The sequence below is a fragment of the Nothoprocta perdicaria genome, unplaced genomic scaffold (genome assembly GCF_003342845.1).
Source record: "Nothoprocta perdicaria isolate Ctin4 unplaced genomic scaffold, notPer1 scaffold_58, whole genome shotgun sequence".
NCBI classification, from domain to species: Eukaryota; Metazoa; Chordata; class Aves; order Tinamiformes; family Tinamidae; genus Nothoprocta; species Nothoprocta perdicaria.
Genome location: NW_020455843.1, coordinates 2,119,064 through 2,144,244, shown reverse-complemented (window position 1 = coordinate 2,144,244; position 25,181 = coordinate 2,119,064). Strand labels below are relative to the sequence as shown.

General features: G+C 44.8%; 1 protein-coding gene across 4 annotated transcripts in view; it reads left to right on the top strand.

The window, feature by feature from the left end:
- The window catches only part of SLC4A11 (solute carrier family 4 member 11), a 128,951-nt gene that overhangs the window by 54,963 nt on the left and 48,807 nt on the right, over positions 1-25,181 (top strand). For 3 of the 4 annotated variants that reach the window (XM_026048874.1, XM_026048873.1, XM_026048877.1), the window contains 3 exons: positions 869-919; positions 12,702-12,854; positions 22,690-22,736. In XM_026048874.1, coding sequence (XP_025904659.1) covers positions 869-919; positions 12,702-12,854; positions 22,690-22,736 — 251 coding nt within the window. The remainder of the gene's footprint in view (positions 1-868; positions 920-12,701; positions 12,855-22,689; positions 22,737-25,181) is intronic. The other variant, XM_026048875.1, reaches the window with a different exon arrangement.

Below are 25,181 nucleotides of genomic sequence, written 5' to 3'. Positions count from 1 at the left end.
TGGTCCACACAATTTGACTTGTCACCTAGTTCCAGTTCTAAAACCTAATACTGGGGCTGAGTATGAGGTTTTGGCCATACCTGAAATAGGTATGTGTGCTGCTATGCTGCTTGAACATCCCTTTGTCGGCACTATAAAGCCTTATCTCAGTAATGGTTGGAGAAGTGGCTTGTTTAAGGTATCTTCCATAGTGAAACACGAGGGCTTGGTCCTGGTGCTGCAGTGTTTGCAAGCTCACTTGTGGTCAGCAAGACATCCTTTTTGGCTTCCTTCGGAGACCCTGTTGGTGCATGTTTGCTGCTGGACCCCAGCTCAGGAAGCTGGCAAAGGAAGGTTAAACTGTTCTTGCGCTTATCGGTAAATGCCAAGTGTAGGTATGGGGATATCCTAATGATTAGAGGCAGCAGGATGGGAAGTGAAATTTAGCTTGCCTCTAAATCAAGAGTTGTCATTTTCTAAATTAAACTGGTTCAGTTTGTCCAAGCTTAAGATAAAATGTGGATTTCATTATGGCTTCTATTAAGGAGTGTTTCAAAAGCCTAGCTTCTATTAGTATTTGTTACTATTTAATCATTTCTTAATATTTGTCAGATCTTGTCCTGATCTTCAGCCTTACTGTTTTGTGGTCGCGGCACCGGATGCTCGAGATGGTTTAACTTTTTCAGACAGCGGTTGTGACTGTATAAGATTCTGGTAACTGCGAAGGTCAATAAACAAAAGGTTAAAGTTGCCACATGTAGAAAAATCCCTGATGCCTGTGTACTTCGGGGCTGGCTTTCTGCTGCATTGGATGCTTACAATGAGTTTAGCAGTAAGGTGAAAACATCCAGCGTTGCCTCACATTTCCTCTTTGTTTCTGTCTTTTCAGAGTCTCCACCAGCAGCGATGTCAAGAAATGGATACTTCTTTGAAGAGAGTGGCAAGTATTATTTGACTTATTTGTGTGTTGTATCTCCTTACAGAGGATGAGCTGGGCTGCAGGGTTAGCTGAGAACTTGAGGCAGGTGATATAAGATCCACTTAGTTGAAATAGCATCTGAGCACGGGGTTGAGTGATAGTTGTGTAATCTAGCACTGGCAGCAGTCTGCATTTTTAAATTCTGTAGATGTTCTAGATATTCAAAGCAGTAAGTAATCATCTTTGTCTTGCCAGCAGTGACTGTCCTGGGTGGTTCCTTGTTTTTTCACATTCTTTCAGGATGTTTTTCTGTTGTGCAGACTGGCAGCTGCTCTGCTTTTCTGGAGTTAGGACTGTGTAGGTGTCGGGTCCCTCTCGGGGTTGTCTCGCCAAGAGCATCAGGCGAATGTTGGATGTCTGCAGTAAATGCACCCTACAGTTCCAAGTGCTCTCAAGGATTTCCCTTTGCATAAAGCTTAAGCTGTAGTCTCTGGAAACCTGTGGCATCTGCATCAACAGAGCGGGCTGAGCAGTTACAGATATCTTGCTGTTAAAGAGCAGAAGTATAAACCTGAAGTGCAGCAGAGTCCAAATTTCTTTCATGTTTTAGAAACAAATTATGTGCAGGGGGTTATTGATGAGACATTATGTAATGATACCAATTCAAGACTAACCTCTACAGGATGTTTTCTCTAAAGGCCTGAGCTTTCTTGCCTTCGGAAAGGAACATAGGACTAAAATGCTTCATTTACCTAGGCTTGCAGTTGCTGGTAGTTGTACAGTGGTCATTTTGTTCCAGGGGTTAAGCCATCTGGAAAGGGGAAGTTGAATATGCATTAGATACAGCTGCATTAGATCTAGCATTACTCTTGACAGCACTTTTGGCAGTGGCTCCCTTGTCTTCCCTAAAGCACTATATGGAGTCAATTTGGAGGACTGAAAGAAGGAAACTGGAAGCAAGTACTTAGCTTGAGCAATAAGTCTTGTCTGTAACCTGCATCTAGTCTCGGAAGAGCCTAACCTCAGGAAGGCTTTATGTCCCTGCTGCTTGCAGGTTTTCCAAGGATGTGTTACCTCCTTTAGCCTTTCTGCCGGAGGTGATGCCAGTGCAGGTGTTTGTCCTAATATAGTAAGTTGGAAAGGCTTTGGATTCCTCCTTCCAATGCAGCTGCTTTTAGCACATCAACTGTCTTGAGTCTTCCTCTAGTTGGCCTAGGTGAATAGACACCTGGATATTTTTGGGTGCCTAGTGGCAATTGTGGCAGTCTCTGTAAAAAGCTTTACTATGTGTTATAAGGTGGTATGTTGTTTTCTCTCCTCATGTAAGTGTAGAGGTGTATGGCTTTTTTCTCCTGTTGTGCCTGTGTGGTTCAGAGGAAGGAGGGAAGGTTGTGTGCAAGTTCCTGAAGTCTGTGCCCAGTATAAACACTGATTATAATTGGAAACATGGTGGATTCCTGTTGTTTGCCTCTAAATCTACTGCATTCTTTTTTCCTCCAGTTATACAAACTGACCTTTTCCATAAGTTCAGCTGGTGATAGGTGATGAGTCACCTTCTATTACCTGATATATATTTTTTCTGTCTCCGACTTTAGGAATGGCACATCTAGGGAGTTGCCAACATGCATATTCACATTGTCCTGAGGGCTTGCCCAAAACTAGAGCAAGAAGTTACCTTTTCATACGGTTTCAAAATGAGCAGTTTTGAAACAGAGCTGTAATTATTAAGCTGTTTCTTGGCACCATGAACTGCTGTTACGATCAGCTGGTTCAGCAGAGATCAATAGATCAAATAGATGCTCTTGCCCCACCTTTAAAATGAAAAGAATTTCAAGCACATTTTCTAGGCTGTAAAACAGCGACTCTTCCTTGATTGTCCTTACTACTCACATTTTCCTCCTGATGGAGAGAGAAATAATTTCTCAAATAACTGCTCTTAAATACTCAAATGTTTTTCCTTACCTGCCTCTGAAGTCTCATGCATATGTTTTCCTGCATCCTTAGTAATAAGGACACTTGCTTTTTCACAAGATCTGATGCTCTGCTCTACAAGCTTTCTCTGCCAGCCAACTTGTGCTCTCAAGAGCAATTCCAGCAATAGTAAAACTTAAAGCTGAAACTCCTCTTTTGACTAAAAGTGAGGTTGTTACTGCAGCACTGAGAGTGCTTTGCAAAATTCTCCTGGATATTTATTATCTGTGAGAACATAAGTACATCTCCTTTAGCAGGAGCTAGAAGTTGAGCTGAAGAAAGCCCGAGTAGGATTTTCCTGTTTATGGATGGTATTCTGAAAGCTCAGACAGCTGCTAAGGTGTCCAAGGATGTACCAGTCTCCTTTAGCTAGCTAACTAGCTAAAACCCTGGAGTTTAAGGAGAAGTTTAATTTCACGAGGAAGTGCATGTGGAAGTAAACCAGAGCCATCTACTTCAGATACAGGTTCCAGGTTTCCAGCATCCTTCAGTTCTCCAGGATTGCTAAAAGTTGACTGAAAGTCACCCTTGTGGCTTAGTGTGCTGCAGAAGGTAGGCTATTCTTCCAGTTTTATCATGTTCATCAAAAGATCTACATCTTTTTGCTCTGTAGAGACCAGCAAAAATGAGGAAATGGGTCTGCTCTGTTTTTGCTAATGGAAAGTATGGTGGAGATCACTAGCTACCCTCTGTTTTGACCCATATATTGAATCAATTTAATGGTTATCCTCTGACAAAAAAATACCTTGTTGATTAAAATACATGTTGTTTTTTTCTCATCCTTTTGCGTCAGTGGAACAAGTCTCTTGTACACGAACAAAGTCTGGCACAGCCGAGCATTTGGTGTTTTGTTCCCCCCTCCTTCCTTGGCCCCGTGCACGGGCGGTGTGTTTAAGTTGCTTGAGCCTTCAGCAAGGGTGCCTGTCAAATGAGTCGTCTTCCTGGCGAATTTAAGTGACTAATGAGATGATTGTATAAACCCAATCCAAACCTGAGCATAATTGGAGCCCTGATGAAATGGAGCTCCGCAATCAATGTTTAGAGCAACTCATCAAGCCCTGCATTGTCTTGGCCACCAAGAGCAAGGGAGGGGAGCGTGTCCCATGCTCACTGCGAGTGGATGAGCTCCGAAGAAGCTGGTATGAGCTGCAAGTGATTAAGCTCTCCCAACGTGTGATGAGCTTTCTAAGTAACCCAGGAGCTCTCTGTGATAAAAGATGCAGAGCTTGCAGGCTTTCGTGGCTCCTCTTGCAAAATCCCAAGCAAGGGATCCCAGTATAGAGCTGGGATATCTGAATTGTGTCATTGTTTTAGTGCTGGCTCAACAGACCTTGCGGCATAAATCTTGTCTTCCAGAGCAAATCCCTTACTTGTTTGGTCTCCTCTGACTTATTAATTGGTTTTGCTGGCACAATAAATAGCAGTTGTGCTGAAGGGCCCCAAGGCCCCAGTCTGGCTTGGGATGTTTGGATATATTTTATCTCCTTGTTTTTGTTTTTCAGTTTGCAGTTCAGTTTGGTATGTGGGCTGTGTTTTTTCTTTCTCTTTTTTTTATAATTGCCTTTATCTGTCTTTGAATTGTTTGCCTAACTAGGAGATTAATCTGAATGTCTCTGTAAAAAGAAACCTTTTTCACAATGGGTTTCCCTGAGGAGATGCCCCGTTTACCAGCAGGAGATGTATGGAAGGGACAGCTTACAGGTCTCAACTTCTATTTGAGCATTGTCCATCGGGTCTATATTAAAATTAATTCTCCTGTTTTTCTGTTGTGGATTTAGTTACAGTACTTAAATTCCACGTGCTGCTGTGTTTTATATTTTAAAGAAGAAAAGCAAAGTCCCACTGAATTGCTTGGATTATTCACAACGTTTCCTAGAAATCTGGCTGCAAAATACAATACTGGATTTAATTCAAAAGTGCCTGGGTCTTTTTTTTTTTGTTTTCTTGTTTCTGCTTTTTGTAGCAGATCAGCACTTTCAGTGTATTATGAGTTATTACTGGAGTGGCAGGGGAAGTTTATATTTTTATCTGGCTTTTCATAACAAGACAAATATAAAATAGCATCAGAAATATACTACTGAGAAGCCATGTCTGGCCAGTAGAGGAGGCATCTGCCACTTCAAGGAGATGCATCTGTTAGTGGCTCACCTATTAGCTGCTTTCTACCTCTGCTTTTTTAGAGAGGTTGGTTTAACTGATGGTCTTTGAATCCTGGAAGTTGAGATAAGGGGTTGACATGTCCATAGCAGGTAGCTGTTCCTGCAGGAGGGAGAAAGTCCTCATCTGTTGGGCTTGTAGAGGTTCCTCAACAGCATAGAGGCATCACCCAACCCTTCCCTAGCTCTTCAGGCTCTTGAACTGTCTGCACAGGGTCTGGAGACAAAGCACTTGCATAAAACCAGCCAAAAGAAGTCATTCACCAACCTGTTTCAGCTCAAGCTTCCTAAGGGAGGCCTCCTAAGACAAGCTTAGGTGGCAAACTTGGGAAGCCCACTGGACCCCTCTTGCTAATGTCAGCACCCATCCCACAACAGCCTGTCAACACAGCCTGTGAGCAACCCTAATCTGGGGTTATCCTTCCTTGGGCTGGCATAAATCCTGCCCACGTGGCTGCCTGTTGGCCAACTGGTAAATCTCCTTGAGGCAAAAATAGTTAGCCTTGCCAGGGAATCTCTCAGCCGTGAATCAGAGGAAAAAGCTTAAAATTCTAGCAAGCTTCCAGCAGTATGCAGAGCTGCTTTATTTAATCAGCGTGGCCTAAATGTTTAATTTTGTGGGAGACAGCCTTGCAAAATGTGACTTGATAGCAGTCTCTGGAGAGTGTTGCCCTGTGGCTACAGCTCTGCAATTGTTCTTGTCTGACATGCAGTAATATTTCTTAGTAAGAAGGGAAATCTTTTCAAGACTGTTTTTCAGATTGCTGTTATATTTAAAAAAAGGTTGGTGGAGGCTATTTCTCAAGTTTAACTTCTGCAGGCAGGTGCAAACTTAGGCATGCATTTATCTAAAAAGCTATTTTGTGAGTATAATTGCTTTCATTTTTTTGTCTCAAAACATAGCATAACTATCAAAATGAGTGTATGAGATGACCAGGAGCTTTCTTTGTGTGTGTAGGGGGTGCACATGTGTGAGCAGCCTGTGATTTAAAACAGTTTCTGGAATTCTGTGCAGAGGGCTGATGACTGTACAAAGTGTTTCCCTGTTTTGGGAATCCCACAATTGCTTTTCACCTAGTGCAGGGAACTTGGGTGTTTTCTCTGAGATGCAGCAGTTCTGCACCTCAGCTTGCAGCTCAGGCTAATTAAAACCTCATGCCTTTCTTTAAAATTAGTGTCTATTTCTGGTAAAGCATGCTGAATTCTACAGCAATGGGGAAAATCAGATGAATATTTAAAAGAACCTTAATACCTGTATCATAACTAGATTTTGGGCAATGTTAGCCAGAACTATGGTCTCCTGAGAATCGTAAAATTGCATTTTTCTCAGAGTACTGAATATTTAGAGAACCTGGCTTTAGGGCAGTACCTATATTTTAGCTGCTGGGGATTATTTTGCCTTTGGAATGAAGTATGAATCACTACCTGTCCTGTTACTTCCTAATTATACTGTGTTTTTCCAGATAGGTGGGCATGAATAGGTTTTGGGCCACTGTGAGATGAGAATTTGCAAACCTCTGTGCTTGAGTGACTGCTACAGAACAATGTGGCATATGTGAACCAGGAGGGAGGCTGTTGGTTGGATTTTTGAGTGGATTGGGCTTGGTGACAACCACTTCTAAAGGGGTGATACTGGAAGGAATCTGTCCTTTTTATTCTATTTTCCAGGGGAAAATAACTGCTGAAGTGAACAGGAGCAGTGCCGTATCATTGCACTCCAGTACTGGCAGAGGAGGACTGCAAGCTTCCTTGCGAAAATAATAAAAAATAATTAGATGTTAGATACATTATATAGATAAAATAAAAAATAAAAGGAACTATCCTACAGCTCACTATTCTGTGCCTAAGAATGCTTAAGAAACCTGAGATGTCTTTTAACACGGCTAGCTTACTTTGTTCAATTGATGACCATAAGCGCCCAAAAGAATCTCAGTATGTTTTAGCTTTATGACTTTTTGAAGCCCTTTCATGGGAAAGGGAAACTGCAGTTTTCTAAATAGATGCTAATGCATGATTGTGGATTTTGAGGCTTTATGGGAGACACCAGCTGCTGTAGGGTTTGATTTGACTGAGGGAACAGGCATTGCTGTGCAAGCAGAAGTACTGCAATGGACAACGCTTCTGCCCTTGTACTTACCCTCAATTTCCCAAGCAGCTTAATATAAGCGTTGATCTGAATATTGGTAGTGCTAACATACGGTATATATGGTCCTTCAGAAATCCAGCAAACTTCTGAGACTCAACAGATAAGTCATGGATATGTGTCTTAATCTATGTAACTATTTCTAAAACAATAGGAAAATCTTTTCTGAATAAATTCCTGTTGTGGAGCAAGCGTGTGCTCAGAGCTGTGTGACATCTGGGCAATGCCAGAAGGAGAAATGCTTGATCTGCTGGAAAAACTCCTTAGGTGTTGTCTGCCTTGCTGTGCATGCCTCAGGGTGGACGGATGCATTGGTACTGCTAACCTCCTGGTTAGCACACATGCTTGCAKATGCAAATGCTGGTTAATGCTCAGGGCTTGGCTTTGTGCCTCCTACAAGGCACAGCAAAGTGTTATGCCAGTTTCATAACCTGGGATGTGAGAGGATGGTGTCTCAGCCCAAATTTCTCATGCCTGGATCAGCTAAGTTACCTGCTATTGCAGTTTGAAACCATGATGGCCCAGGTACTGGGCACTTAATTCATGTCCTTTTGAAAAATGTTCCTGACTTGCTGACTTGTCATGCTGTGCAAGATGGGCAGAGGGACGAGAGGAGAGAGTCTTCAGGATTCCTGATAACTGAGGTGGTTTTTGTCTGTTTTTGCTAAGCTGCTGACTTCTGCTAGGCTAACCACACGGGAGGAGGGTTTTGTATACTTAACCATTCTACTATGGGCTATTTGTTCAGCCAGGGTAGTTTTCTCCTGAGAAAAAGGCTCCAAGAAAGAAAAGCAAAACATGCAAGAGCTTAACTTGCCTTTCTGGCTATGGTGCTGCTCAAAAGTTTGAGGAAGACTTACTAAAACTGAGGAAGGTGCTCATCAGGAATATAGCTTCAGTTCTCCTGGGAGGCTGAGCTTGACAGCTAAAGATCTCTGCTTCCTTGGAGAAGTCTGCAGCCCCTGGGCTGTGAGTGCTGCTCTCACAGAGCAATTAAGCATTTCTGGAGAATGTGGTGGGGCTTGAAGTGATGCTTCCTTGTAGCTGTTACTCTGCTGGCTTTTATTGCTTCAGCTGCCAGATGCTGCTCAGAAGCAGCTGGGAGAGGTGGTGCCACCTTCAATTGCTGCAGCCCCTTTGCTGCTTTTCCCATCAGAGGTGGTTAATACAGCTCAGAAACAAAAAAGCTGCAGGGAAGCACCCTGTGCAGGTTGGGAAAGATTCTTAGTGGCAGGGTTTGGAGGATGCAGTGAGGAAAGAAGGTGAAACAGATTTGGGAAGCAGGTGTTTGGGGCTAAGGCTAGGGGGACAAGATAAACTCAGACTAGGCGTGAATTGTGGAAGGTGCAGTTCTGTAGTGCACCCTATGTCTGGGGCCACTTGGGACTCCCAGTTCCAGCAGGGTCCTTGCACGAACCCAGATGGTGCATGTGAAATGCGCAGCTCTTCTGTGCTGCTCCTGTGAAGTGTGATAAGAACAAGGAGATTTCGCCTTGTGAAGCCTGAGGGAAGTCTTGAGGTGGCTGAGGCTCATTGCTATTATGTTGAGGTGCCCAACTATATAGCTGATCCTTCAGTGTGATTTCAACTTAGAGGATGAATTAATGGGTGAGGAGTTATTACAAGTGCTCAGTGCTCTGCTTTTGAGAGGGGAATGCATCCATTTCTCTGCACCTCTGTAAAATAAGGGGGGTTATTTTTTAATATCATAGGCAGTGTGCTGAGACACAAGATTTCAGACAGCCTGAAGTATAGATGCCTTGACCATATGTAAGGAGTGTTTTTTTGTATGTCCCTGCTGTTCTTTAGTCCTTTAGTTGCAGCGCTGAAGGAGGTTGCTGGTTTTGTCTGGAGCTACAATCTGCAGTACTTGACCTCCTGCCTTTCCATATGGAGGAGATGAGGGGATCATCTTCATCCCAGGATCAGATCCTCAATGTGCAAGAGGACTGTGTCCTTCTCTTGGCCACACTTAATTCCAGCTCTGGCAGCTTCTTGCAATCCTGTGTTTTTTCACTTGTGAGGTTGCACTGTTGACTCTCTCTAGATAGAAGCTGTATATTTGCATACAGACCAAGCTTTTTCCTTCCACCCTCCCTAGCTATGGGGGAACTATCTCTTTCAGATTAGCACCCCACATGTACTTGGTTTATAGTCATAATGCCTTGCTGCTGGCTGAAGTTTAATGTCAAACAAAGCTAAGTGCGTATGTGTGACTTTTTGAGGGTCCCCCCTGGGGTGTATGTGGGGAAGCCACTATCTGGTACTGCTACCTAGCAAAAATTATTTTATATAGGCCAAATGTCTATTCTTCAGTCAGAAGGGATGCTGGATGCTTTGTGTTTAGAGCTTTGGCTCTCTACTGTGTAATATCTCATAGCACTTAAATGAATGTTGACTTTGAGTGAAGACAATCCGCAATAATGCGTGTAGTAGTTGTATAAAAATCGTACGGCAGAATCTTTTTTCCCTAGTTTGGGGCAGTATGCAAAGCTGTGTCTTGTTGCCCACAGGAACTGTTCATAGCACAGACTAAGAAATGTTGCCAAGCTGCTCCTCCCTATGGAAATCTGATCAATATTTATCAGTTCACAAATACAAGCACCTGAAGGCAGACAAGTTATGCCATATCTATATCAGCTTTTGCTCCAGACTGCTTTAAAAGGCAGATCAGCCTCCTAGGAGATCTGAATCTATTCTGTCGTTGCCCATAGCATCTGCAGTAGTTGAGCAGCATAAGGGTGGCACTGGGTTATCCCTTGGGTGGTGGGAAAATTGCTGCCAGAGTTGCAGGTGACTGTTGAGCCCTGCTCAGAGGGAAGGGAAAATGTATCTGCACACAGAAGGCAACTCATTATTTCTTTTTTTAATCTCCTTAAGTTTTGTAATTGACAGGAGCAAGTCACTGGTGTTTTAAAATCTCTGGTGGAGTCACTGGCTAAAGGCCTCAGGAGTGGCTCAAAGCTTTGAGTTTAGTGACAAAGCAGACACCTGCCTGGGAGCTCAGTTCCTGTTCAGCCCAGGTTTGGGATTATTTGCAACGCAAGTGTTTTGTTCATCCCTTGCCCAAGGGACACGCTGCTCGGCTGCCTTTTGTTCTGCTCTTTCCTCCCCTAAAGAGGGAGGAACTGAGGATGCTTCCCCTGCCAGAGTCCTCAGTGACCTCTGCCCAACCCTGTGATCTTACTCCACCCTTGCCCTTCCAGCTCCTGCACGGCTTCTTCCCGTCTCCAACCCTCTCTGCTTTCAGGACCCACTGCTGTCACCTCTTCCTTAAACCAGTTGCAAAAGGCTGGGAAAGCAAATGCATAACCTTCTCATGGCTTGTCTCTTGCTCGTCTGTGTCTTGATTGCATTCAGATGCTGGAAAAACTCAGCTGGGACAAAGCAGGATTGTGTGCTTAAATCATTTGAGCCCTGGTGTGCCTTTGGTCTGACCTGCCATGGAGAAGGGAGATGTGCAGACTTGTTGTGACAGCTTACATGGGCATAACCTGGATGGTAACTCCAAGACAGGAAAGGTCAGGCAGTGGTGGGCCTCCCTGTCTGCCCCTGGGTGCTGCTGTGAATCACTGAGGTCTGAATCACCCCAGTGTGTAGGGAAGCTCAACTAATACCAAGACTTGCTGACAGCCCTAATATCTGCAGGGGCAACTGGTGCTGTCAATAGCTGAGGAAATCAATGATCCAAGTCAGAAAGTACCAGTCAGGCTGGTTAGGGTTAGAGAGATGAGAAATGCATCTGGCCACCATGGTCATGGATGAGTTGAATCTTCTTGAAGGGAAGAGTTTTAATGCTAACGGATTAACGCTCAGTTTTCTTTAAGTTACTACTGTCATCTTTCAAAAGTGTTTTTATTTGCTGTTTTTACATGTGGCCTTTCCAAGGATGACAGGGTTAACTGGAAATGGGATTTGTCTTCAAGTGACTGCTGTCCACAGAGAAAAGACTTTCTAGTGTGGGGCCTAGGGTGGCAACATATTTAAATATTTCTAATATCCTCTTTATTCCCATATTCTCATCATCACACTTATCTTTGGGTGCTTTTGTTGAGTTTCTGCCTGACAGATGTAAAGCTGCCTAAACTCCACCCAGGTGGAAGGGAGAATATTCTGTGTGTTTTGCTGGCTGCTTGGCAGGTAGAGGTAGGGAAGGGGAAACTGAGTTGCTGCTGGGCTTCTCCATGCTTTGAATAACCAGTTTTCATCAGAAATCACTTAAAGCTTTGGATGCTCTGGATCCTGGGACAGGCAAGGGCCATCCTTGGGAGACGCAGATGCCAAGTGTGTGTTATTAGTCTGCGCTTTGGGACAAGTACAACTGTGAGGACAGAGCTTGCAGCAGGAAGTGCTGCAGTCTGTGTCCTGGTTCATCAAGTTCCTGTTTGTGGCCTCTCCATTCAGGGCTTGTTTTTGCAGCGTCAAGCAGTCGGCGTGATATCCCTTCAAGAACATGTTGCTTTAATTGCTGCACTTGGTGCTGTTGCATCTGCGTTTGCTTTTATGATGCTTAAAAAAAAAATGCCATCAATATTTTAGAGTTTCCATTCAAGCCTGTGCCTTGGAGCTCATCCTTTTCATTTTGCTCTAGTGCCTAAAGCAAGCTAATGAAATATATCCCTCCTGCTTCAAATTAGGCATTAAAAGACTTGTCAGGAAAATGGGTAGGAGCTGCTGAATAATTCTAGTAATGTAAAAATAGCCATTCTATAGTCTCTCTAATTCTTATTAAACATGATACATGAACACAGGAGTCCTCTAGCTCTGGAATAAAATGCTGCAATGTGCTAGTTTGCTGTCGGGAAGGCAGGCTAGGTTAAGCTGTAATTGTACATCTTGCAGAAGGACAAGGAATTGCTGATTGTAATTGGGAAATTCGTCTATCTTGATGTCACTGCTGCTTCCAGCCTGTTCCTCGGCTTTGCAGGGAGCACCAAGTCTGCACCAGGTGTCTCTCTGGAAACTTTTTCCCTCAGTTTTGGGTTGTGAAGTTGTGTGGAAAATGACTGTAGTGCTAATAACTTGAAATTGTGAAAAAAAAAAAGGGGGGGTTGAGGGGAAACGTTTGGGCTGGGGATGAGAGGCAGTTCTGGCTTTAGCATCATGGTCCTCATGCAGAGTTTTTGGCCTTAGAGGAGTGAGGAGTCTGCCCTATGTGGCTCTGCAGGCTGTGTCCTGGCCTAGGTGGAGTGGCTGCAGTGTCAGGACCTCCACGTCTACCACACTTCTGAAAACAACACCGAAAAATAAAAGGAAGGTTTTGTCTGTGCTCCCAGAGTTGAGAACTAACATCCTAAACTATTTCCACCCAGAATAAAATAAAATAAAAAAAAAAAAAATTGTCTTGTGCTTGATGGGCAGACTCTGGGCTCTTGCTCCTGGAGCCCTCACCCAAGAGCGAGGCTGATGCTGGCCATCATGGGTCACTCTTCCTGGCATGATGGTGCTGCTTGGTGCCACGTCACCCACCCCAATCTTCAGATGTGGGCATCGGTGACCATCAACAGCTCCTTCACCATCTTCTCGCCTGCAGGGTACCTCAAGTGCGACACGGACGATGGCTGCGAGGCCAAGGAGGAGACGGGCGGCGAGGAGCTCTTCGACACGGTGAACTCCTCCATCGTCTCGGGCGACAGCATCCGCTTCTTCGTCAACGTCAACCTGGAGGTGCCGCCCAACGTTGCTGGTGAGTGGGGGCCTGGCTGCAGGGCAAGAGGGGCTTAAAGAATATTTAAAAATAAATAAAACGGATGCTGTAGCTTCTCTGGCAGAACTTGCAGCTGCACCCACTTAATGGAGAGTTCTCAGGTTAGGGGGGGAAACCTGATTGAAACCAAGCTCTGGAACTGACTTCCGGCCACCCGTTTCACCTGTTTGAAGTCTCCTGGTGCTCTCTTTCCCTTTAATCTTCCCTTTCTTCCATTGGTAAAGGGGAAAATCGGAGCGTCAGGTGAAGGTCTTGCTGGAAACGCGCAGGTTGTGTGAGGCTGGAGACAGGCCGGAGGGGAGGGGCCTGGTGGCACCTTCGGGGCCTGCGCTGGTCGCCACCAACCACCGGCCCCGCCGCCGTGGGCCCGAATAGCTGTTTTTGTAGCAAAATTGGTGTTTTGCTGAGCGGTGTGTGCGGGAGTCCCTCCGTAGCCCTCATCTGACCCCCTATTTTGGGGGGGGGGGACGGGGTTGGGAAAACACAGAGGGGTTTTGAGGGGTGTTTTTAATTGTGCCTTAAATTTCCTTTGGAAACAGTAGAACTGGTTTAGGCCCCTGGGTTTATCCTAGTTTGTTGGTGCTCTCCAGCAGCTGGATAAGAAAGCAAATGGGAGGGGATAGTAAGCAAATAGGTGACGCAGGTGTTGGATGTTTTGAAGGTGTGTTTGTTTCTCACATCTAGTAGTCTGCCATTGGTTTCAATGTATTTAGATATCAAAAATGAGGAAGGAGCTGATCTGGTGGAGGTCTGTTCTCTTGAACATGAACTGATGACCCTCCTTGGTGTGTGTGATGCTGTTTTTGCAGCCTTTGGTAGGTTTTGTCTGGGTCACTCTGTATCCCAACTCATCAGGAAGATGCTGTCTGCAGAATAAGGTAGTTTGGGTGAAGCCCTGTGGCTTTTGGTGCTATCTGGAAGGCTGCTTGCTTTCAAATTGAACAGTTTAGCAGTAGACATGTGTGCAAAGTGTTGGTGTGGGATACTTATTGTTACTTAGTGGGATACTGGACATTGCCGTTTGCCCAGGTGGTCTCCAGATCTCCATTCCAACCTCAGCCGTCCTGTGGAAACTTTCTATAATCAGCAATGTGCCATTGCATTAAGCTTTGTTTATGAATATAAGGCTGCCTGTTCCATAATGAGGGCCTAAGTGCCAAACTCTGTGCAAATAAGCATGGGTAATATACATATCTGTTATGAGACAGGCTTTCCATGTGGTGGAAGAGGGCTTTGACAGCATTTCCTCCTTGTGGTGTTGCATGCAGAACTGTGAGATATGACAGCAGAGCAGCAAAATGAACTGCTGAGATTTCCATGCTCAGCAAGCTGTGCTGTCAGCCCTACGCAGTTGCTTGGCTTGCATGTGCCAAGGTATTTTGGGCAAGGAAATTTTCCTGAAATACAGGTGACAGAGCATTCTGGAAGGCTTATATTGCTTAGTCCCATTCTGGATGTGCAAACGCTGTGCTCATCTTGGGTAGAGGAGGCTGTGAATAAGACTTTGTTGTGCAGTTGTTGCAGGTGGACGTGGCTGACTAAAGCTATGCTTATCGCATCCACCATGGCAGGCCAGCATCCTTTAACTTTGCCCTATACAATGTATAAGGTGGAGAGAACCTCTGAGCTGGCCTGCTTGTGAAGGTGTTGCTGTTGAGGAATAAAATCCCTAGGCTGTTTTTGAGGCTATGTTTGACTACAGTCTATGTTTTTAATGTGCTTTACAATGTCCATGCTAAATAGCAAAGGAGAACAGCTAATAAACCTGGTGTTAATGGTATGTGCCTAGGAAAATGTGGCCTTTGGGACAAGCGAGAAGCCTTGGTTTTATCCCAGCTGCTGCAGGCAGTTTGAAATCTGCCTATGTAGACAATTTTTTGAAGCTTAGAGGCTGAGGGCTCTGGGTTGTGCTTGGTGCCACAATATTGGAGAGATCTTAAAGTTTACTAAAAGCTATTTTTAGATTGTAAGCAGATCCTGATTAATCTATAACAAGCATTTGTTGGAAACAGCAATGTAAAAAAGACCTGTCAGATGTGTGCTTGACTATCTTGAAGGCTACTTTCTGCGTGTGAATAGAGACTTTAATTTAAGAATCATATCTAGTACTTTTTTAAAGCCTACAGTTTTACAAATTCCATCTTAATTGAAAGACTTAAAGGCAACTATATTCTGCTATGACAGGTCTGGGCTTAATGCCGTGGGGTGCATTGTTTGGGGATGAGGAATGCGAGTGCTGCAGATTCTTCCGTGTTTGAGGAAACTATCTTTTCTTGTGTCCTCTTGGGTTTGTTATGAATGTTTTCCCTTCTATTCAAGATAGGACAAAAGGTTTCCTTCTTTCCCTCAAGCAGTGATGTTTGCTGGTATTAGGTGTATCCTTTTTCTTTAGCTGAGGTATTCGAGATGCTTAAGGAAAAATGGGCTTCTGAAGTGCTGAAGTCCTCTTCCAAACACAGGGATGTAGGTTGCAAGGATCTAGAGTCCAGACTTTTTAGGAGGACAGATGTGAAGCAGGGTCTTGTCTACCCCTATTCCCCTGCTATAAGCAGCATCAAAGTGGCCTGGGTAGCCAAAACTCTGTTTATATGCAAGTATTATGCATGGAATTCTCTAGATTTCAGGTGCTTGAGTGCTCTAGGCTTTCATCACTTTCTCCAAGTGATTTGGCTGAACTGTCTTGCAGAGTTGACTTTAATGTGCCAAACTAGTCTCTGAATGGAAAGGAATTGCAGTTGATTCTCTTGGCAAGCCAAATTCAGCTCTTCTGCTTATACAGTTAACCCAAGCTACCAGAATGACTTGGAGAATAAAAACAAAAACTCCTTTATAAACTAAGCTCTTCCCAAAAACAAGGCTTAAATTCCTCATGACTTAAGTACTTCTAGGGATACTTCTCACTCAGGGGAACACAAGGGGACAGCTTTAGAGACGCCCTTGCACTGCTGCTCTGGAGGTTTTGCTTTGAGCGCTAGCTGAGCCCTTGCAGTGTTTATCCACAGACCCAGGGACCAAAACCCTGCTCTGTCCAGGTAAACGATGCCTGCAAAAATGGGTGACTTGAGCTCTTAGGGGAGCTAGTTTCCAAGAATTTACAGCCTCAGGCTCTGGTACTGTTTAGACGGTGAAAAACAAGTATGGAAACACCACCTTTCTGTTTCCCATTTCCTTTTCTTGCTTTTTCTGAGTTGGGTGAAGGCTGTGAGCTGAAGAGCCTCCTTGTGCCAAATGACTCTGTAGGGAACATCGCCCTCTTGTGTCATGCAGCCCTTCAAAAACAGCCTGGGGTTGAGTTGCAGCTTGCTTGGAGCGTGGTTGAGCATTGGCCTTGAATGCTTAAAACGCAACTGCTCAATCTCCATTGGGAAAAAATAAAAGGTAGCTTGAAACAAGAAGAAAAATAGCTGCTCTGAGGGGCCTGAGCTGCCCATTCTGGATCCATCCATGCTCTCTTTGCTCTAGGGTCCAATTTGCCTCCTGCAAGAGTCCACCTCTGGAAAGCTGCTGTGAGGTGGTTGTCCGCTTTATAGTATGGGGCTGGTGAATGCTCCTGAGGAGGATGAAGAGGTGGTAGCACAGGCTATGGGTGCTGGCAAGCAACGTAAGTGGAATTAGAGACTTGGTGACAGCTCTGCTATCAGCTTGTTGAGCTGTTAATCTCCATATGATGGATGTGCAGCTCACTACAAGCATAATTAGATGCACTTTGCTGTGCATCTGTTTTCAAGACAGCTCTGTGTGGGATGAAACGTTGAGCCAACAGAACATAGCATGGCCCATAAAGCTCTGATAATTAACTATTGTCATCAAGCGTTGGGCTGTGTGTACAGATGTATGTAAAAGGCAATAACTTCAAGAAATTGCAAGGTTTAATGTAAGTCTTGTCTTGTTTTTAATTAGCACGGGCTGCTGTTAGATGGAGTGCAGATGGCCAGATACTGAAATGTTTCTCAGTTGTGACACTTGGGCCCTTTGTCTTGTGTTTTTATTGCTTCCTTGTGGTAGCTGATAAAGCTCACTTATCTTTCTCTGAGCTTCATAGATCAAGCTTTGGTGGGGAGAAGTCCATCTTCAGCAGGAGTTGGTAGCTCACCCCAGAAATATGCTTTTTTGGGAAGCTGGGTGCTTTGAGACCTGGAATCACATCTCTGATTTAGGAGAGATTGGAAAGGTTTTGGAAATGTTTTCATGGCTTGACCCTTATTCTAGTGGCTTGGATTTAAATCCTGCTTCCCAGGTTGCAGTAGAGGAGTTGGCAGAGTTGCTCTTAAACTTAGGTCTGGCTTTAGCAGCTGTAGCCACTAAACTTCTTGCAACCTATGCTGCCAGTTGCAGCCAATGCTCATACTGGTGCCTTTAGCTATCAAAGGGTGCCCAAAGGGGTGCGAAAGGGCTTTTTTGGAGGAAAAGCAAGAATCTTGATTGCTAGCGAAAACCCCATTGGCAGGATGTAGCTTGGTTGGAGGAGGAGGGTGAAAAATAAGAGGCAGCTTGAGCCTCAGAAGAAATTAAAGGCTGTTCCACCCTGTGGACAATTGATGGGGGCTAGAGCTGGAGAATCCACTGTTTCCTGCCTGCCCGCTGCCGGGACGCGCACGTGCTCACCCACCGCTAGCGAAACGCGGCTCCCAACGCGCCGCCGCGCTGATAACTTCAGCCCTTTTGTTCCGAAGGGGACGAGGAGAAAGGCGCGATGCTGGCGCCAAGGATATTCCAGGGAGAGTAGTGTCCAGAGACAAGTGGTCTGGGCCTGAACGGGTATCACTCTGCACACAATAGTCACATTTCCTCGCATTAATGCCGAGCTCCTTTTTATGTCTCGCGGCACAATGCTGACCCACGCGTTCCATCTGATAACTCCTATTTTAGCAGTTTGATGTCAGTGGGGGACGCTGGGCTCTTCGGGCTTCCTATACTCTAATGGAAAGTGGATGCACCGATTGTGTTGTGTGTGTGTGTGGGGGGGTGGCCTCTGTCCGAATTTCCTGATTAGGGTGTTTTCAAAGCGATGTTTATTAAGCGAGCGGAGGAGGGGGAGGGAGCTGGGTAGCGTTTATGCAAGGCGGTGGTGTTAGCTGTGCTAGGCTCTTCACCTTGCATTTGCTTCAGGGACCTTTTTCCTCATGGTTTTGAGTGCCTGATACCTGCGTAGGAGCAACCTGGCAAGCGGAGAAATGCGGCTTTGCCCTGCTCATTCCCTCCCCCGACCCCCTTCAAGAAAGCTAGTGAAAAATCCTATTTTAAAACTGGAAAATTCACTCTTGCGGTGCGTGCCTGTTTGGGGTATCCTAGGGTACATGTTGAGCCTCGTGGTGCTCCACGCTCGTGCCTTGTCCCTGGGGGTATGTGCAAGAGCCCTGGCCGCTGTGTGCAGTGTGTCTCTTTCCAATCCCTCAGCCATGTCCGAAACGTGGTGTCAGCCGATAATCCTCCACCCGCCGCACTCGTGCAGCGCCTGTGCTGACTATTTCTCAGGTGAGGCCTTCCTTCCCCCCCCGCCTGCCCCTTGCCAACCCGCTTCAGAAACTTGCCCCTCGCTGCCAAGCCCCAGCTGTCCATTCAAGAGCCATGATCCTAGCTGGATTTAGGCTTTCTGCTGGGTGGAGACCCTGGGCTAAGGGGCACCTCAGCCCGCTTATTTAAGCTAGAAACCTACATTCCCAGCCCAGCTATCCCATGTATCGTGGGAACATGGGATAGCTGGGCTGGGAATGTAGATTTCTAGCTTAAATAAGTCAATTCAGATGGGGATGAGTCCAGGCTTGGAGCAGCCAGGCCACCAAAGCGGAGGATGCTCTTGAGATCCTCATTGTGCATCTCCAGCAAAGGAGCTCGTATCACCTTTTCTGCCTCTAATGAACTCCCTGTGTTGTGTCTGTGTTTTCAAGGCACAAGATGCTCTAAAACAGAGCAGTTTTGTGGTTTATGATGCACTCCCACTTAAGCGATCGAGGGTTTAGATTTGCTCAGGGTCCTTGAAGCTGCCAATATCCAGATAAAAGTGTTTATTACATAAAAACCCTGAAATGTTTTTACTTCAGCTTAATTCTTAACATCTTTTTTTTGAAGGAAAAGCGTAGAAATACTAAAATTGTATCCTTACCTGCTTTATTATCCTGTTTGCTGCCCTCATGTGCTGGAGGCTACATGTAGATCTAAAGCAACTTAAACTTGCACTTGTGCAACAAAAGAGTCTCTGCTCTTTAGTTTTCCCTCCTGCATCCCTAAGAAAATACAACCTCAGCATATTGTATAAACCCTTGGTGGTGCCACAGAGCTGCTTCACTGCAAGAATTTTTGGTTATTGCAGGTGTTAAGGGCAGCGCTGTGGACCTGTGCAGGGAAGAGGTGTCAAAAGAGATGCAATTAAAGCAAGACTCTTCTTAAGGCATAAAGTGAAAAGCTTTATACTTTGGCTTACGGCTTTCAGGAGGTTTTTCAAGGCTGCCTTTGCATAGGGAATGGTGGGAATCTCTTCAGATGAAGAGAAACAAAAAGAAGCAGGAGACATAATTTCTCTGGGTTGCTCTGCTCAGCTGTGTTATGTAAAGGCTGGTTAGGATGAAATTGCTTTGGGGTATGGCAGAGATTTCTTGCTGCATTTCCTGCTTCCAAGTAGTAAATCTCTTTGCTGATATCTGGAAGCTGCCTGGTTCTGTTCTGCTGCAAAGAGTGGGAAAGAAAAGAAAGGGAGGTATGGCATGGTGCAAGGCCAGGGCTCTGATTGTGCTGACATGAGGCTATAGGAGAAAATCTAATGTTGGCAACTTATCACTGTAGCTAGAAATTGAGGTTAGCACTGGTGAGCTGCTTGCAGTGTACTCAGTCATGCTGCGTACTCATGTGTGTGCAACCTAGGAAGCTGGGAGTATGCACGTTACCTTGATGTAGGCTCCAGGGAGCATCTGAGATGCTTTCATGGCTATCTTTGATGCTTTGATTTTATTTTTATTCTTTTTCTGAGCAGAACTGGAGCACAGCCTGAAAGATGAGGACAGTCCCTGTCAGCAGCTCTCCTTTAGCTGTATACGAGGATGGGGGACAAGGCTCAAAACTTCCAGTCTTGCCTGGAATACTTTTGCAGGCTTTTGAGGACCATAAAAATAGAAATGTAAATATCAAATGGCCCTGACCTCCTCCTGCTTTGGGACAATTTTAGTAACCAGGTTTAATGCCAGAAAGTCAGGATTGCTGCACCTAGCAGCAGTACACAGTGGGTGCATCATTTGCAGATGCTTTGCTGCTGTCAGCTGAGGGTGAACTCATATTTTCCTACAGCAAAGGGGCTGTATGGAGTGCAAGGGTAAATGCCCTCCAAGCCTGGAGGGCAGTACTGGAGATGCCAGGAAGGAGAAAATTATGAATGAAGCAATGAGGGAGGTGTTGTTCGGTCCTAGAAGGCTTTTGTCCAACCATTGCCAATGACAAGTCCATTGGGATTAGTGGGATTCCTGTGATGGGGCAGTTGGTAGCTCAAAAACTGGGTATAAATGCACTTAAGTCTGTGTTTTCCCACTTTTTGTTTTCTGCTGCCCATTACTTGTGTTAAACCCTTCAGCAAGCCTTTGAGATCCAAGCCCAACTGGCTTGGTGTTACCTATCTGTCTCCTTCCTTCAGATCAGGACTGATGTGACAGCTTGGATGTGATGATGGATGAGGCCTTCCAAAATTCACCGCACCCAGAAGGATGTTTTCGGAGCGCTCTGAAAGCCCCTGCTCCAGCAGATGTAATGACACGTTCTTGCTCGTGCTGATAAAGCAGCCCCGAGACCTCCTCCAAGTTGAGCACCTGAGTGCTGTCAACAGAGAGGACTGGCGCACGCTTCACCTGATGAGAGGAATGAGGGAGATGCTGCAAGATAAAAGGGCAGCATAAGTTTCTGTTGCATTTCTATGCATCCAAGTAGAGTGAAGGACAGATTGCAGACATGCTTTTCACGTATGCTCGCTATTGTTCAGGGTTGGGGGTATTTTTTTTGTTTCTGGAATGATTTCTTGCAAAAGCTGAAGAACCAAAACATGTTTTCTCCCAGCTGAATATTTATGGCTTCTAAATCTTCCAGCATACTTCTGCATGTGTAATTAGACTGCAAACTGAGTAAGGGAGCAGTGGAGAACTACGAATGTAAGAGCCTGAGGAAAATGCCTGATGCTTCTGGTTTAGCTGGCTGCTTGCTTTTTAATAATAAATAGTGCTTTCAAGATAAAACAGCTTGTGTTTGCCAAAGGATGTGTCAAAAGCAGTAATAACTGGGACTCTTGCACCAGGCAGACGTATCTAGCAAGTGATTCTTTTAATCATATGTAGAGCAACCTGGCAAATTTGGGGAGAAGCTGGGTGACAACCACAGCCTCTGAAACATCTTAAATTGTTTTATGGGGAATGGCTGTAAAGTCAACTCTATTTCCTGCTTGAGTCCCACCTCTTTTGACGCAAGTGTGAACACAGCGTGAATTCCTGGTTGATCAGTGATGCTTTGGATGAGAGGGAAGGAAAACCTAAATTTCACGGCTTTCCCTGTGCCTTTTTTAAGCTCTTGTTATTGTTCTTGATGCAACTGATTTGCACCTGCAGGCAGTTTATTTTTCTGGAGGATAGTGGAGCAAGGCTCATAGGTGCCTGCTGTGGGGTGAGCCTGTAAAATGGGATTACAGCAGTTCTGACAGGTTAGGTTCTGAAATGCTGGTACAGAAAGGAATATCTGAATATTCCTATGTAAAGGAATATTTCCTAAATATAAGAAAAGGAATACCCTGAATATCTGTGACTATGGGTTGCATTGTGGTGCTTTTGCACAGCTTGACCACTGGAAAAGTTTCTGGCCTTTGGAATGTGGGTTTTTTCCTATACTATCACTATGCTTATTAGAATGAAAACTGTTCACATTTTCTGTGTAATTCTGTTTCTTACACAGGCTTTCTGTGTAATTTTGGTAGTAGCTGAATGCTTGTTGTTTTGGAGGGTGCAGAGATGACTGTGGAAGAAGGATGCCCAAACTGTACTTTGAGGGACAGAGATCCACAGGTGATACAAGAAAATCTAAAGAGAAGCCTTCAATGACGGCACTGCAGAGTTGTAGCAAAACCTGAGCTTTTTTGGATGATTCTTAGCTTTCAGCATAGATATCTGACTAGATAACTCATAGATATCCTGAGTAAATATTACCCTGGATTCTTGGAAGCTTGACACGGGAGCTTCCTAGGTACCCCTATCCTAACTTAGCTGTGTAATAAACGGCACTTAACAGTCTCTAAGCACCAGTTTTCCTTCTCAAGAGCTTGTGTTGCAGCTGGATTTATGGAGGCAGCGTGGCGAGCTGGCAGGACGGGAACGTGCCCATCTCCGAGCTGCTGTGTCTCACCTCTCGCGGGCTGCTCCCTTGGAAGAGCCTCGCTGCCGCTGTCGACTTGCTCCCTACGAGAACGGGCTCCACACCAGGATGACTCATGCAATTTTAGCCTCAATCTATCAAGCAGCGATGCAGGGGATTAAATGATTACCTAAAGGATTAGGAGTCCTGTGAGGAGCTCCTATTCAAGAGGGAAGCGAAGAGTAAAACATATACAACCTTTTTTTAAAAAAAAAAATCTGCAGGATAAAAAGCTGCTCAGATGATAATACAAAAGGCTGCTTCTGTACTTGGTTCATGCTCCCAAACCTGGAAATGTTGTAAAAAAAAATGATTTTGTTTCTCTCTAGAGATCATCTGCTGCCAAGAGAACAATCTTTCACCTTGCTTTGAGCCTTCTGGTTGATTCCTGCTGCCTGTCAGGTACCAGTGATAGTAACATTTCCCCCATTTTTCTTTCCAGTTGAAAATGAGAGTGCTGGCTGCGTGTTACTACACACATCAAGAAAGGTAAGTAGGCATTATTTATAATAATGTCTTGAGTAATTTAGAAGCAGAGAAAGGAGTCTTGAAACACTTGGAGTAGTGTTGGTTTTTTTCTGGCCTGAACAGAAGGCATTAATGCCTCTCTCCCTAAATCTGACTTAATTTGAATTTTTAGAGCCATGTGGCGCTTGTTTTCCAAGCAATTTCTTTGTAATTCTGATTGTTCCACTGTTTTTTGTCCCAGACTATTCCTTGACACGTTAATTCATCATTCTCTGTAGCTGCCTGTGAAGGGATCCAGGCCTGCTCCATAGTCTCCGGCTGCTTAGCTTGTCTCGAGCCTAAAACAAAAACACCCCATAGACACTGCTGTGATTTGGTTTCCTGTTTATCCTAGCTAATCAGATCTGTGCTCGCAAGGTTCAGCAGGAATGAACTCCCTGGATGCACGGGCCCTTGAAAGGGCAGTTGTGAAATGGCATTTAGTTTATGCTCTCTCTCGAGTCCTTAACTTGACAATGATAAGGCAGAAACGCACAGGTCTTGTATTGGTAGAAGTCCTGCAAACCCCCAACTATATAAAAATATGCAAAAAAAAAAAAAAAAAAGAAAAAGCAGCAGGGGAAATGGGTTGTTCATACATAAAAGGTGCAGTTCACTCTTTTGCATGCTGTCATGCTTGAGCTGGAATCTTTGTAAATAACTTGCCTTGATTGATACTAGTACCTGAGCTGCCTTGAGGCTTAAACCCTAGATTTAAAGCAACAGAAGAACTTGGTCTTCTCAAATGCAAAAATCCAACCACAAATGCAGGATCTAAATCTGATAGAAAATAGATGGGAGGTGCAACACACATGGTTTTTAAAACTTTTTTTTCTTTTCAGATCTGTAGTATTCCTGTTTTCTTGGTATTTTAATTTTAGCGTGCTATTGAGCAAAAAATGCCGGAGAGTTATCCAGCTTTAGCTGGGCATGTGAGAAGATGCTACTGTCCATGTCCTCCAGGGAGGACAGGTGGAATTGGGCGCATTGAATATGATGGTAATTGTGGGCTAGAAGCATCTACAGAGGCACATGAGTTTTCAGTCAATGTGTCCACACTGTGTATATAGAGCTAGTCCTGCACTGAGGACCTGGGAGGCTTTAGGGTGAGAAGGCTCTTGAAGGAGGATTTCTGCTGTTTCTGCTTCAGAATATCTGTGGATAATGAGGTTGGAGGATGGAGAGCATGGGAAGATCAGTGGGAAGAGCCTTGCAGGGCAGATCCATGGGGCTGCCCCACTCAGGACATGGGACAAGGTTAATGGAGAGATGGTTCCAGGTGACTAGGAAGAAGGAGAATCGCTAGAATAAGCATAAGAGATGTTTCCCATTGGGGTGTTTATGCCTTTTGGGGATTGTTGGTAGTGCAATCCAAGTCTTAGCCAAGTTTCTACCATTGCACTGTTTTGTAGGTACAAGAAAAATCTGGAGGCTGCTGTTGGGTTTTGAACTGCCCAACATTAATCTCAATGGATTTCTGAGGAAATTGCTGCAAGTGTCCTTGTTGGCTGCAGAGAGGGAATTGTGTTTGGGAAAACACTTTGCTACCTTTTGTAATATACATGCAGTGTCTGGAAATGGATGTGACTCGGAGCAGCAGCCCAGCAGATAACGAAACCCTTTGGACCTTCCTGATGAGCTCTGAAATCTGTTCCCTTGGTACAGGTTGGGCTTGCACCTTCATTTTGTAGTGGGCTGGGCAGTGAACCTGCCTGCCTGAAGCGAGGGAGGATGTTTAACATGTTGTGGCTTCTGTAAACTCAATAGCCTTGCTTCTCCCTGCTGCAACAGAAGCATTCAGGCTTGCATTTGTGGATACAGGGCTCTGTTAAGGCTACTATTTAGTAGCTGTCTTGTTTCTTTTGCTAAGCATATTCGAGTATCACATATCCTGGTGTGATTTGGCTATCTAGCTAAAAATATTTGTGAAGGAGCAGTCATAAATTTCTCTCTAAACCAGTGGGTGTCCTGCCTGTAGAGCAGGCTCTGTTTGAGCTAGCTCCCAGGTGCTGCTTTATCAAGTAATTCTTAGTCTCAGCTAGAAGAGGAGAAGAATCTATTTATAACCTCCTATGCTAGCAAGCTGCCTTGCAGTGTGTAACGTGCCAGTGTTACGGGCATGCTGGTAAGGACCCTTGTTCCAGAGTGGGGAAAGACAGCAGTACTGAGGCCTAGGGTTTCTCCAAGGCTTTGCCAGAGTCTTTGGCAAAGCTGGAGTCAAATCTTGAAGATAAGCACTTATTAAATATAGATATGAAGCCACTAGTTGTTTTTTTGATACCTTCCCAGCAGAGCAGTAGCCATGAGGGTACCTACATGGCAGCCTGGCATTCCTCATGCTCTTAACCCTCTCTATTTCCTTGGCTACTATCTGTGCAGTTCACACCACTAGATCCTCTCATTTGGCCTCTGCTGTTGGAACCTATA